Source organism: Tachyglossus aculeatus, chromosome 10 (assembly GCF_015852505.1).
Source record: "Tachyglossus aculeatus isolate mTacAcu1 chromosome 10, mTacAcu1.pri, whole genome shotgun sequence".
Lineage (NCBI taxonomy): Eukaryota > Metazoa > Chordata > Mammalia > Monotremata > Tachyglossidae > Tachyglossus > Tachyglossus aculeatus.
Window position 1 is genome coordinate 5,517,161 of NC_052075.1, and position 15,410 is coordinate 5,532,570.

The window sequence follows — 15,410 nt, forward strand, 5'->3', positions numbered from 1 at the left end:
GTCAGTCTCTGGCCTGACAGGCTCTCGACCCCGGGCGATTCTTCCGGCAGGAAATGTCGGCCTGTCGGGTGAGCAGTTGCCCCGGCAGGCCAAACCATCGTCGAAGTTGGCAGGAGTTGGCCAGGAACGGCCTGGGAAACCAATGACAAGGCAGGCCCCGGGCCCCAGTCTGCAGAGAGGACACAGTTCCGGGGCCACCCACTGGTGCACTCTTCTTCCAATTTTCAGGAGGCAGCCCTTTTCCCATTGTCCTGGGGCAAACCACCGACCCCTTCTCCGCGGTGGGACTGCCCCCTGCCCTCCCCCCGACAATCCCATCGGGCGCTCGGACACCTGTGCCGTGAGCGGCGGGGCCGAGCGAGGCCAGCCCGGGAAGCCGCCCGTCACACGGCCCCTTTCCCTTTGACGTCCGGCTTGCCGCTCCCTTCCGACTGCTTGCTCAGCTGCTCTTCCGTAAAGGTGATGTAGGAATACACCAAGCTTCCGGCGATGCTGCAAAAAGAAACAACACATCCCACAGGGGGTTGTGGGGGCGGGGGCCTTAGAGAACACCAAATCCCACCATTCGGCTTCCAAAGAATTCCTTCCTTTGAACTCTCTGACTGGGCCCCAAATCTGACAGACCAAGAACCCCAAATCCCTTCATTCTGCTTCCAAAGAACCTCTTCCCTTGAATTATCTGGCTGGGCCCCAAATCTGGCAGACCACAGCCCCTCGAAGGACAGGAGGCGTGACTGATTCCCACCTGGGCATTCTCTCTGTGCTTAATAGTGAGAATTGTGGTATTTGTTAAGCGCTAAGTGCCAGGCATTGCACTAAGCGTTGAGGACAATACAAACATATTGGGTTGGTGACAGCCCACGCCCCACATAAGGCTCACAGTCTCGATCCCTATTTTATAGATGAGGTAACTGAGGAACAGAAAAGTGAAGTGACTTGCCTAAAGTCACACAGCAGGCAAGTGGGGAAACCGGGACTGGAACCCTGGTCCTTGACTCCCATGCTCACGCTCTTATCTACTAGGCCACATTGCTTCTTTCAGGCACACGGCTCTCCTCCCGTTCAAATCCCTCCTGAGCCCCGTCTTCTCCAGGAAGCCTTCCGCGATCACTCCCAACACCTCAACCCACAAGCCGCCGCTCATACTGGCACATTCATTTATTTGTATCCTCTCTCGGCACGGAGAGATTTATCTATAGTCAATCGGACAGTCCAACGATTGATTCTGATTATCCTGTCCAAAGGTATTTTTTTTTTTTACAGCTCTCCGCCATTAAGGAGGCTGGAGACGGCACCGCTTCTCAAGGTCGTGGCCGGCCAGCGCTCAGAACCGAGTCAATGACCCAACTGTCAGTTGTCCGGCTTCCGGAGGACCGGTGGCATACGCCTGATGCTCTGGCGTGGGGCCATCCTGCCAGAAAGCGGGACTGTTTCCAATATAATAATAATAATTGCAGCATTTGTTAAGCACTTATTACGTGCCAGGCACCGTAATGAGTGCTGGGATGAATATCGGCATATTGGGTTGGACAATCCCTATCCCACATGGGGTTCTCAATCCCCATTTTACAGATGAGGTAACTGAAGCCAGAGGGGTGAAGTGAGTTGCTCAAAGTCACACAGCAGACAAGTACAGTGCTTGGCACATAGTAAGAACCCACACCTTACCAATTCCCAGGGCCATGCTCTAGCAATTATGCAATGCTGTTATGGGGAGGAGGTAGGGCAATGGGGACGACGAGGAGGGGCCGCAGGGACCGAGCCAAGGGCCTCGGGTCCGGGAAGCCCGACCCGTGCCAGAGTGGGGCAGCGGGACGTCCACACAGGACACAATTGTCCCGCCAACCCCCGGACACCTGATTCCTCTGCCTGTCAACCGCATCGCCCTCTTACCTGATATTTAACCCGATGAAGTTTGTCCACGTGAAAATATAGTCCCCGCCAAAGACCATCCCAATGTAGGTGACGAGTATATTCTGGAAAGAAAAAGGCACATTTTGATTGGTTTCCTGCTTCCGGACATTCTGCCCCTGTGTGTCCATCCACCAGGAAGCAGGCAACCTCAGCTACTCTGGCTAGTCACCACACAATCCTCCCCACAAGCTCCGAGACACGTTCTGCAGGCCCTCTGGAGCCGATTCAAAACCCAGGCCTCCTTCCCTCAGACAATCAAGGGGGTTTATTGAGCACTTACTGGGTGTAGAGCACTGTCATAATAATAACTGTGGTATTTGTTAAGCGCTTATTATGTGCCAAGCACTGTACTAAGCATAGGGTGGAGAAAAGCGAATTGGGTTAGACACAGTCCCTGTCCCACCTAGGGCTCACAGGCTTAATCCCCATTTTACAGATGAGGGGCAGAGCAGAGGGTCCTTCTGACTCCCAAGCTCTGGCTCTAGTCACTAGGCCACACTGCTTCCCTAAGCCCTTGGGAGAATCCAACAGAGGGGATGGCCATGCACATTCCCTCCCCAAGAGGAGCTTACAGTCCCTGGGGGGGCGGATACAGACACTAATATAAATAAATGATGGATCTGTAGATTAAGAGTTGTGGGGCCTGAGGATGGGGTGGCCATCAAAGGTGTAAAGGGTGGCTTGACTGGGCTGCTCTGGGTGGCCTGCAGGCGGGTGCTTTCTGAGAAGCTATTCATTCGATCGTATTTATTGAGTGTCGCTTATTGTGTGCAAAGCACTGTACTAAGCACCTGGTAGAGTGCAATACAACAATAGACAAACACACTCCCTGCCCACAGCGAGTTTCCAGTCTGGAAAGCTACTTCTCCAATCTGGAGAGCTACTTCTTCAACTCCACCACAGACACCTTCATCTTGCTTCTCAACTCCCCCAAGCCTTCAGCCTCAGCCCGTGTTCCTGCTCCTTCATCCCAACTCTCTTCTCCCAGTCTTCTGGACAGCACTGTGCAACAGCCTTTTTTTTTTTAAATAGTCTTTGTTAAGCACTTACTATATGCCAGGTACTGTACTAAGCACTGAGGTAGACACAAGTTAATCGGGTTGGACACAGACCACGTCCCACAAGGAGCTCCGGTCCTAATCCCCATTTTACAGATGAGATAACTGAAGCCTGGAGAAGTACAGTGATTTTCCTAAGGTCACACAGCAGGCAAGTGGAGGAACCGTGATTAAAACCCAGGTCCTTCTTACTGCCAGGCCCATGCTCTATCCACTATGCCACCCCGTTTTGTTTACCTAAATACCTTCCTACCCATATCCCTCCAGTATTGGTCGATCAATCTACGGTATTTATTGAGCATCTACTCTGTGCAAAGCACGTGAGGGAGGTCAGTAAACAGATACGATCACTATCCTCAAGGAGCTTGGAATTTAGCAGGGGAGATAGACTCTAAAATATATTAGAGAAAGGGAGAAGGAAAAGTGGATAAGTACATGGGTGAGAGTTTTGAGTTCCATACTTTGCCAAGCGCTTAGGACAGTGCTCTGCAGACTATACGCGCTCAATAAATTCCATTGAAACATTATTCATTTTTAGTGGTATTTGTTAAGCGCTTTCTATGTGTCAGGCACTGTACTAAGCACTGGGGTAGTTACAAGATAATAATAATAATAATGGTATTTGTTAAGTGCTTACTATGTGCCACCCTGGGGTGGATACAAGGTAATCAGGTTGGACACAGTCCCTGTCCCATATAGGGTTAACATTCTAAATCCCCATTTTACAGATGAGGAAACTGAGGCACGGAGGAGTTAAGAGACTTGTCCAAGATCACCCAGCAGACAAGGGGCAGAGCTGGGAGTAGAACCCAAGTCCTTCTGATCCCCAGGCCCGTGCTCTACCCGCTAGGCCACACTGCTTCTCGATTATTTATGTCCGGTGAAATATAAATAAGTGCAATGGACGTCAGAGTATGCAGAAGTGCCAAGTGCCTGTTGAAAGGGAACTGTGAAAAATGGGCAAGGATTAGGCTGCAACGGAAAATGGGTAGCATCAGGCACCCAATCCCTGAAGAGCTGAGGGGAGGTGGAGAGGAGATGGATTTTTTTGGGTTCTTTTCTTTAATCCTAAGCCAAGGCTGGCGCTACTTTAGGCAGCTAAACAACTTTTGAAAGAATAAACTGTGTGTTCGGTGCCTTCCTGCTCTTCCCCTCCTCTTCTCCGGCAGAAACACCGGCTGAAAATCAACAAGGAGCATTTTGGGCCGGAGCAAGACAGCTCAGGTTGGCAGCCCAGTTTCTGGTAGAACGTCCGACAGACAGAAACTGTAGTGTCGAAACGCGGCGGCCCAGACCGGCCCCCTTCAAACAGCCGAAGGCAAAGCGGAAACTGTGGACCGTCTTTAATCATCCTTCTTTTCATTTGAATGTGTTTTGCCCCTGGACCGCATTAAAACGCTTGCAGAACTGATGCGGTCAGAGAAATATTCAGTTCTTTAATACAATAGAAACAGTCCTCTGGGGGAAACGAGCCCCTTCTCCCACGCCGGGTGTTCCCCGCTTGGCTCTGACTGAAACCCAGTGCTGAGGGACAGAGAGCCGAGGCCGAGGAGGGGTGGGGGGAAGCCCAGAGGGACAGATGTTTTTAAGTGAGGGCAGTTGGGTCTCAAAGACCAGGGAGGAAAGTGGACATAATAATAATAATAATAATAATAATAATAATAATAATAATAATAATAATAATAATAATAATGATGGCATTTATTAAGCGCTTACTATGTGCAAAGCACTGTTCTAAGCGCTGGGGGGGGGATACAAGGTGATCAGGTTGTCCCACGGGGGGCTCCCAGTCTTAATCCCCATTTTACAGATGAGGTAACTGAGGCACAGAGAAGTTAAGTGACTTGCCCAAAGTCACACAGCCGATAAGTGGCGGAGCTGGGATTCGAACCCATGACCTCTGACTCCCAAGCCCGAGCTCTTTCCACTGAGCCACGCTGCTTCTCCAATAATAATACATAATAATAATAATGATGGTTTTTGTTACGCGCTTACTATGTGCCAAGCACTGTTCTAAGCGCTGGGGTATATACCAGTTAATCAGGTTGCCCCACGTGGGGCTCACGGTCTTAATCCCCATTTTACAGATGAGGTAACCGAGGCACAGAGAAGTTAAGTGACTTGTCCAAAGTCACACAGTTGACAAGTGGCAGAGGCGGGATTAAAAGCCACGACCTATGACTCCCAAGCCTGGGCTCCTTCGGCTAAGCCACGCCGAAAGGGTAGGAAAATAAAGACCTAAAAGCCCTCGATACTTGAGTCTCGGGCCTAAAGGAAACTAGCGGATGTGAACAATCCAGCCGGGGCCCCAAGAGGCTCTCCACAAGGGTGGGGGCAGGGGGCACCCCATCGATCCCCCCCCTTGTTTCTCTCCCTCCCTAAGGGATGATCCTCCCAGCTAACAGGTCCTCCCTCAGGGCGTCTTAGGCAGGCTAATCTGGGGCTTGGTTCCAGCCCCGGCCCCTGATCCAGATGACTTTCTTGCGGTTTCTCGGGCAACGTTCACCGTCATCTTGGGACGGTGGAGCTCGGAGCTTGAGGCCGAGCCCGCCCGCCGTTGCCGTGGTGCCCGCCTCCAGGGCCCCTGGGCCGCTAGCCTGGTTGCTGGGGTGATGCCAGGCCTGGCCCACCGTACTCCCCCCCCTCCAACCACATGGGCCCTGGGCACTGTGGGCTATTCATTCGATCGTATTTATTGAGTGCCGCTTACTGTGTGCAGAGCACCGTACAAAGCGCCTGGTAGAGTGCAATGCAACAATAGACAAACACACTCCCTGCCCACAGTGAGTTTCCAGTCTGGAAAGCTACTTCTCCAATCTGGAGAGCTACTTCTTCAACTCCACCACGGACACCTTCGTCTTGCTTCTCAACTCCCCCATGCCTTCAGCCTCAGCCCGTGTTCCTGCTCCTTCATCCCAACTCTCTTCTCCCAGTCTTCTGGAGGGCCCTGTGCAACAGCCTTTTTTTTTTTTAAATGGTCTTTGTTAAGCACTTACTATATGCCAGGCACTGTTTTGTTTTGTTCTCTGTCTCCCCCTTCTAGACTGTGAGCCCACTGTTGGGTAGGGACCGTCTCTATATGTTGCCAACTTATACTTCCCAAGCGCTTAGTACAGTGCTCTGCACACAGTCAGCGCTCAATAAATACAATTGAATGAATGAATGAATGAATGAATATCCGCCCCGGCACTTAGTACAGTGCCTGGCATGTAGTAAGTGCCTACGTAGTCACCCTAGTCACCCTCAATACACACATCATAAATACTACTGACTGATCTAACCCTGCTGCTTAGCAGCTGCTTCTAGACTGTGAGCCCACTGTTGGGTAGGGACTGTCTCTACATGTTGCCAACTTGTCCTTCCCAAGCGCTTAGTACAGTGCTCTGTGCACAGTAAGTGCTCAATAAATACGATTGATTGATTGATTGATTGGAAGAAAAATATTACCCCGCCGCCCAAGTTCTTTAACTTACCTTAATACAGCCAACTATTGTAGTTGTGAGAGCAGAATTGTATTGGGTGCAGAGGACCGTGGAGTACATGAGGATGAATCTGCCACAAAGAAGGTTGACCCGTGAGAGGAGATGGCTCAAAGGCTGGTTTCCCTGCCCCGTTCCCGTCCCTGTCTCCAATCCAGTCAGCTCGGCACACCCCGTGCCCACCTCTACCCCACGGTCTTCACCTCTTTTTTCCCCTTCTGCCCTTGGGCCACCATGCTGACCCAAGTCACACATGCTGCCTCCCGGGGTGACTAGCCCATCTGGCCCAGGTGGACCTGGGTAGGGGGCATAGGGGTGGGGGGAAGCCCCCTGCGGGGAAACTCAAGGACTGGGCACCACTTAAGATGGGATCAAAGGGCCGCCGTCATACCTCCCGATCACTTAGTCCAGCGTCCTGCATTCAGGAGGTGCTCAATAAATACCACGGTGACTGTCACCCAGAGAAGTTAAGTGATGTCCCCTAAGTCACACAGCTGACAAGTGGTGGAGCTGGGATTTGAACCCATGACCTCCAACTCCAAAGCCCAGGCTCTTTCCACTGAGCCACGCTGCTTCTCTTAGGGGACATCACTTAACTTCTCTGGGCCTCCGTTACCTCATTTGCAAAATGGGGATTAAGACTGTGAGCCCCACGTGGGACAACCTGATCACCCTGTAACCTTCCCAGTGCTTAGAACAGTGCTTTGCACATAGTAAGCGCTTAATAAATGCCATCATTATTATCAATGAATGGCATTTACCAAGCGCTTACTGCGTGCAGGGCACTGTACTAAACACTTGGGAGAGTACAATATAACAGTGTTGGCAGACTCACTCCCTGATATTACTTCTGATTCCTTTATAAAGGAAGTTCAAACCTTGTTCTGAGATCCTTTGGCTTGCTCCAACACCCTGCCGGGCTCTAAACATTCAAATGCTAATGAAGCTGACTCTGGGGAATGCACTGAGCAAGTCAGATGGGGAGGCCATCCTTTTTTTTTTTTTAATAAATGGTATTTATTAAGCGCTTACTATGTGCCAGGAACTGCACTAGGCACTGGGGTAGCTACAAGCTAATCAGGTTGGATGCAGTCCCTGTCCCACATGGGCTCAGTCTTAACCTCATCTTACCCTCACACTATCCTGGTGAGCTAAAGAGAGGCAGGAATTGTTGTCATCCCCATTTTAGAAGATGAGGACACCGAGCCAATTGCGGGACAATGTCTAGAGGACAGGACCAGATGATGCACTCTGAGGGGCACAGAAGCTTTGTGCATCAGGGAGAGGGGACCCCCTTAAAGAAAGGCAGGAAAACAAGTGCAGGAGGTTGGAAGTGGGGCTGGGGCCAGGAGGGATTCTGACGCCTTGGGGAATAATGATCATCTACAAGCAAAAAGGAGGAGATTAAAAACAGCCTCTTACCCCATCACGCAGGAAAGGATGAACTGCAGGAGGAACAGGGAATCGGACCAACCATCGTAGTCCCACGCCTGCAAACACACAAGGATGGATGGGCTTTTGAAAAGGAGACCCTTCTTGTTTCCCCGTCCTGCCCCCAAGGGAAATGGTAGTGTTGGCCCAAATGCCTCCCCTCCAGCCTCTCCATCTGGGCCTGGTTTTTCTGGACCGGTTCACCAGTTCGAGTTGGCCAGACGCAGCCCCTTGACTGCCTTATTTCCACGCCAGTTTCTTTCCTCAGATGGCATCAAACGGACTGGAAAGAAATCTTTCCCTACATGTACAAACGTATCCTGCTGCACAATGAGAAGGCTGAGTGTCATAGAATCTCCCCCTCTAGACTGTAAGCTTGCTGTGGGCAGGGAGTATGTCCACCAACTCTGGTGTACTGCACTCTCCCTAGTGCTTAGTACAGTGCTCTGCACACATAAAGTGCTCTATAAATACCACTGATTGATTGACTGAATCACCAACAGTGACCGCCTTCTGTGCACAAAGCTCTTCCTTGAGGAAGATACAAAGAAGCGAATATGAATTGGCAAATCTTAGAGTTTAGAGGGAAAAAATATAGGGAAAGAGCAATCAATCAACAGTGTTTACTGAGTTCGTACTATGGGCAGAAAGCTTGCCACTAAGAAGTTGGAATAATAATAATAATAATAATAATGATGGTACTTGTTAAGCACTTACTATGTGCCTAGCCCTCTTCTAAGCGCTGGGGTGGATACAGGTTAAGCAGGTTGGACACAGTCCTTGTCCCACATGGGGCACATACTTTTAATCCCCATTTTCCAGATGAGGTAACTGAGGCCCAGAAGTGAAAGGCCTTGTCCAAGGTCATACAGCAGATGTAGCAGAGCAGGTATTAGAACCCAGGTCTTTTTGACTGCCAGGCCTGTGCTCTATCCACTAAGCAAACAGAGTTTAGAAGACACAATCTCCACCTTCAAGGACTTGACGATTAGTGGAGAATGGTATGGCAGGATGGGGAAAATGCAGTGATTAATCAGGGGGTCCTTCTTGGAGGAGGCGAAGGATGCTGGGATTTTCATTAGCAGTGTGGCTCAGTGGAAAGAGCCCAGGCTTGGGAGTCAGAGGTGGTGGGTTCTAATTCCGGCTCTGCCACTTGTCAGCTGTGTGACTTTGGGCAAGTCACTTCCCTTCTCTGGGCCTCAGTTCCCTCATCTGTCAAATGGGGATGAAGACTGTGAGCCCCACGTGGGACAACCTGATTACCTTGTATCTACCCGGCACTGCAGAACTGTGCATGGCACATAGTAAGTGCTTAACAAATGCCATCATTACTATTATTATTATTCTTATCTCTGGTCCCTGTCCCCCATTTAACCTCTCCAAAACTCTCCATTAAACAAAGATAAAAGAAATTAGGAGGTTTAGCTGGCATCAACAAGAGGAGAGAAGCAGCGAGGTCTAGTGGAAAGAGCGAGCCCAAGCCTGGGACTCAGAGGACCTAGGTTCTAAACCCAGCTCTGCCAACTATGTCTGTTTATTGTTATACTGTACTCTCCCAAGCACTTAGTACAGTGCTCTACACACAGCAAGTGCTTAATAAATATGATTGAATGAATGTATTAATTAATGAATTGCTTGCTGTGTGACCTTGCTCAAGCCCGTTAACCTCTCTGTGCCTCAGCTACCTCATGTTTAAAATGAGGATTAAATCCTCCTCTCTCCAATTTAGACTGTGAGCCCCACTTGGGACAGGGACTATGTCGAACCCAATAAACTTGTATCTACCCCAGTGCATAGAACAGTGCTTGACACAATAGTAAGCGCGCAACACATACCATTTAAGAAAACAAAAACAAAAGCGTGCACATTTCTGTTCCATTTTGTGGTGGACACTGGTTTTTACAAGCAGATGGAATTACTATTACCTTAAACACTTAACACCCATATGCTTCTCCTCCCACTAAAGTTTCACATTCCATATCTTCTAGGCAATTTCTAATCTTCTCCATATGGTAACAAACCAACTATAACTGAATGCCTTCTTGCCTTTTCACTGGAGTTGAAAGTTCCCTTAGAGCAAGGATCATGTCTACTTCTTCTGTTGTAGCATACTCTACCAAGAGCTTACTGCAGTGCTCTGCACACACTAAATTCTCTGTGCTCCATTAATACCAACTGATGCACCAAGCATTGTGCTAAGCACCAGGACAATATACAAGTCACCACCTCTATGCAGATGATCCCCAAATCTACATTTCCAGCTCTGACCTCTCTCCTTCCCTGCAATCTCACATTTCCTCCCGCCTTCAAGACATATCTACTCAGATATCCTGCCGACACCTCCAATTAAACCTGTCCAAACCTGAACTCCTCATCTTCCCCACCCCAAACCCTGTCCTCCCTGGGTCTTTTCCATCACTGTAGACACCATCACCATCCACCTTATCTCCCAAGCCCGTAACCTTGGCGTCGTCCAACTCATCTTTCTCATTCCATTCTCCCCCCTTTTAGACTGTGAGCCCACTGTTGGGTAGGGACTGTCTCTATATGTTGCCGACTTGTACTTCCCAAGCACTTAGTACAGTGCTCTGCACACAGTAAGCGCTCAGTAATACAATTGATTGATTCCACGCCCATACTCAATCTGTCACCAAATCCTGTCAGTTCTACATGGATAAAATCCGCCCTCACCTCTCCATCCAAACTGCTACCTTGCTAAACCAAGCACTTATCCTATCCCGCCTTGAATACTGCATCTGTCTCCTCACTGACCTCCCGGCCTCCTGTCTCTCTCCAATCTGGCCCAAACTTCACTCTGCTGCCCGCATTATTTATCAACAAAAACATTCAGTCCACATCTCCCCGCCCCTCAAGAACCACTACTGGCCACCCATCCACCAAGCAGAAACCCCTTATCATAGGCTTTAAAATTAGTTAATCAGCTTGCCCCACCCTACCTCACTGATCTCCTCCTCTAGCGTCAGTTAGCTCACTGTGCCTTGATTTCACCTCTCTCTTCACCGACCCCTTTCCTAAGTCTTCCCCCTGGCCTGGCACTCCCTCCGTATACACCAGACCACCTCTCTCTCCACCTTCAAAGCATCTCCTCCCAGACCTTCCCCGATTAAGCCCTCTTGCCCCTGGCTCCCTCTCCCTTCTGCGTTGTCTATGCACTTCGACTGGAGACCTTTGAATACTTGACATAAGCCCCACCCCAACCCACAGTATTTGTGTACATATCTTTAAATTATATAAGTTACTTATTTATTCACATTAATGCCTGTCTCCCCCTCTAGACTGTAAGCTTGTTATGGACAGGGAACATGTCTGCTAATTCTGTTGTATTCTCCCAAGCACTTAGTACAGTGCCCTGCATATAATAAGAGCTCAATAAATACCACTGATTGAGTGCTTCCTGAGCACAGAGCACTGTACTACGAACTTGGGAGAGTACAATATAATAGAGTTGGTAGACACGTTCCCTTTCTACAAGTTTACAGTCTAGATGGGGAGACGAACGACTATAAATAAATAAATGATGGCTATGGACATAAGTGCTGTGGGGCTGAGGGCAGATAAGACATCAAACCGGATGCTGTCCACATCCCATATGGAGCTCATGGTCTTCAGGGAGGATGGGCTTACATCTTACCCTCATTTTATTCCTCTCCCCCTCCCCATCCCCCCGCCCTACCTCCTTCCCCTCCCCACAGCACCTGTATATATGTTTGTACAGACTTATTACTCTATTTTACTTGTACATATTTACTATTCTATTTATTTTGTTAATATCTTTCGGTTTGTTGTCTGTCTCCCCCTTCTAGACCGTGAGCCCCTTGTTGGGTAGGGACCATCTCTACATGTTGCCGATTTGTACTTCCCAAGCTTAGTACAGTGCTCTGCACACAGTAAGTGCTCAATAAATACGACTGAATGAAAGAATTTGTTCAAGATCACACAGCAAGCCTGTGTCAGGGCTGAGCCTAGACCCTGAGTTCCCTGACTTAGTCTCATGCTCTTTCTAGTTAATTCTATGGGCAGTCCATAATAGGGAGCACCTTAAAGGATAACCCTGCTAGTTAACCAACAAAATTTATGGAGCCCCGTCCATGAAGCACCGTCTATCTAGTCTCTACTCTGGGGCCCTAGCACACAGTAAGCACTTAAGCACCCTAATGCCTATTAATTCATTCAGTCGTATTTATTGAGCGCTTACTGTGTGCAGAGCACTGGACTAAGTGCTTGGGAAGTACAAGTTGGCAAAATATAGAGATGGTCCCTACCCAACAACGGGCTCACAGTCTAGAAGGGGGAGACAAGACACAAAACAAAACAAGTAGACAGGTGTCAGTACCATCAGAAAAACAGAATTATAAATCTGCCTATGTGCAGAGCTGGTCTGGACAGAAATGCAGGAGACAAACTGTACCCACTGGACTAATAATAATAATAATAGTAGTGTAATAATAGCAACTACTAAGGGTTCAGCAGCAGAACTGAGAGCAGGTATGAGATGCAGGCTGGTTCCCATATGGGGCTTTCTCTCTCTTAGAGGGGCAGGAAGAGGTATCTTATCTCCATTTTACAGAGAGGTTAAGTGATTTCTCCCATATAAACTGGGTTTTTATAGAGCATGTGTTGTGGCAGAGCTGGGATTAGAATCTGGGAGTCCTGACACCCAGACCCGGGCTCTTCACATGAGGCCACACTGCCTCTCTGTAAAACAAAAATAAAACCACTTTTATTCCTGGTCCCCGGGGGAGAGCAGAGGGGGAAAGCTGACCTGTTAGCATTCAGTTATCTCCTTCCATAAAATCTTTACCCAGTGTTGCTCCTGGGCTTTTTACACAAAAGCCTGCAGGCTTTAATTAGGGACCATTAATCAATCAATGATATTTACTGAGTGCTTACTTGTGTAGGACATGAGTGCTTGGAAGAATACAACAAAGTTGGTAGACATAGTCCCTGCCCACAGGTAGCTTACAGTCTAGAGGGGAAGTCAGGCATTAATAAAAATAAATTACAGATAAGGACATAAGTGCTGTGGGGCTGAGTGTGGGGTGAATATCAAGTGACTCAAGAATACAGCTCCAAGTGCACAGGCGATACAGAAGGGAGAAGTTGTGGGGAAAAAAAAAAAGTCAGTCTCTGAGAGGAGATGTGATTTTAATAAGGCTTTGCAGGTGGGGAGAGTGGTGGTCTGGAAAATATGGACAGAGAGGAAGTTCCAGGCTGGAGGGAGGATGCAGGAAGGAGATAGATGAGATCGCGATCGGGACGTAGTGAGAAAGCTGGCACCAGAGAAGCAAAGTGTGTCGGCTGGGCTGATAAAGGAGGAGGAGGCCAGGTGATTGAGCGCTTCAAAGACAATGGTAAGGAGTTTCTGTTTGACGTGGAAGTGGATGAGCAACCACTTAGGGTTCCTGAGGAATGGGGAGACACAGACTGAACATTTCTTAGAAAAATGATCCAGGCAGCAGAGTGAAGTAGGGCCTGGGGTGGGGAGAGACGGGAGGCAGGAAATTCAGTGAGGAGGCAGATGCAGTAGTCGAAGTGGGAAAGGATAAGTGCTTGGAAGAGCGTAGTAGCAGTGTGGATGGAGAGGAAAGGGCCAATTTTAGCAATGCTGTGATTAGTAAAAAATCTCCCTTTAACTTGAGGAAGACAAGCAGACATCTTCGACTAATGATAACCACTAGAAAAGCAGCGTGGTCTAAAGGAGGAGCTCGGGCAAGGGAGTCAGGGGAGTGGGTGGTCCGATCTCGGCTCTGCCCCTTGCCTGCCGGGTGACCTTGAGCTAGCTACTTAAATTCTCTGGGCCTCAGTTTCCTCACTGCAAAATGGGGATCAAAAACCCGTCTCCCTCCTACTTAGACCGTGAGCCCCCTATGGGATAGGGACTATGTCCAGCCTGACAATCTTGTAACTACCCCAGAGTTTAGAACATAACAGGGCTTAACAATTACCATTATTATTACTATTATGGATGATTTTTCAGGCTGTCAATTTGCAGTCTGTGTTTAAATCCCCAATTATCTCCAGCATTCAGCCACAGTTCTGACAATTCACGGCCAGGGGCTAATTTCCTTTGGTTTCAGCCCTTGCTACCGACGGGGGTTCTCCCCAGGACGAAGAACAGATCCTTCACTGTTCCTTTCCCAAGCTGGACACTGCTGGCCCACTGAGGTGGGAAATAAAGCCTCCATTGTGTAACCCTGCCAATGACGAGGTTCGGGAGGTAGTTGTTTTTTGAGCCGAGAAATGTCCGCACCCATCAAACGCCTAGAGACTCCCCCTAACTAAGTCCTGGTGACTAAGTGAAGAAATGTACCAGGGCTGCCGGGAATCCCTACCCAGGAAGCAGCATAGCCTAGTGGGTAGAACACAAACCTGGGAGTCAGAAGGACCTGGGTTCTAATCCCACTTGGCTGCTGTGTGACTCTCACAGCACTTAACTCTTCTGTGCCTGAGCTACCCTGTAAAATGATGATTAAGACTGTGAGCCCCAGGTGGGACAGGGACTGTGTCCAAATCAATCAATCGTATTTATTGAGCGCTTACTGTGTGCAGAGCACTGTACTAAGCGCTTAAGTGTCCAACCTGAATAGCTTGTATCTACCCCAGAGCTTGGAACAGTGTTTGACACCTCGTAAGCACTTAACAAACACCATCGTCATTATTATTATCACCCTTCAAGTCACTGCTCTCCGGGGTGGTGCAAGAAGCCACCTCAACTTGTGTGATTCCTAGATGGTCACTACAGGTTTCATTCAAACCTCTCTCTGTCCCTAGTCTTATTAACAATAATAGTAATAGTGGTGGCATTTGTTTAGTGCTTACTTGGTGCCAGGCACTGTACTGACAACAGGGGTGGATACAACACAATTAAGTTTGGACACAATCCCTGTTCCACGTGGGGCTCAGAGTCTTTGTCCCCATTTTACAGATGAAGGGACTGAGGCACAGACAAGCCAAATGGATGGCCTGAGGTCACGCAGCAAACAAGTGGCAGAGCCGGGGCTAGAATCCAGATCCTTCTGATTCCCAGACCCAGGCTGTAGAGAACAGTGCTTTGCACATAGTAAGCGCTTAACAAATGCCATCATTATTATTATTATTACTGGCTCTGCGGGGCCCCAGAAAGGCGAGTCTCTCTCTGCCCCCAACATACTAAGCCCCAGGCAATGTTGGCTGGTGAGTGCAGCAAAACGCAGAGCAGGGAGTGTTGGTCTAAGTGTCAGCTCATTGTGGGCAAGGAATGTATCTGTTTATTATTGTATTGTAATAATAATAATGATGTTGGCATTTGTTAGGTGCTTACTAATTTTATTCTACTTATTTTATTTTGTTAATATGTTCTGTTTTGTCGTCTGTCTCCCCCTTCTAGACTGTGAGCCCGCTGCTGGGTAGGGACTGTCTCTATATGTTGCCGACTTGGACTTCCCAAGCGCTTAGTACAGTGCTCTGCGCACAGTAAGCGCTCAATAAGTATGATTGAATGATTGAATGAATGAATGAATACCATGTG

At 48.7% G+C, this 15,410-nt stretch overlaps 1 protein-coding gene across 1 annotated transcript in view; it reads right to left on the bottom strand.

Annotated features, from left to right (window-relative positions):
* Positions 1–357: 357 nt before the first annotated feature.
* Positions 358–15,410, bottom strand: part of SLC35D1 (solute carrier family 35 member D1) — a 32,720-nt gene continuing 17,667 nt past the window's right edge. The window contains exons 9-12 of the mRNA XM_038753022.1: positions 7,874–7,941; positions 6,446–6,524; positions 1,894–1,976; positions 358–492 (exon numbers count right to left, since the gene is read on the bottom strand). Coding sequence (XP_038608950.1) covers positions 384–492; positions 1,894–1,976; positions 6,446–6,524; positions 7,874–7,941 — 339 coding nt within the window. The 3' untranslated portion in view covers positions 358–383. The remainder of the gene's footprint in view (positions 493–1,893; positions 1,977–6,445; positions 6,525–7,873; positions 7,942–15,410) is intronic.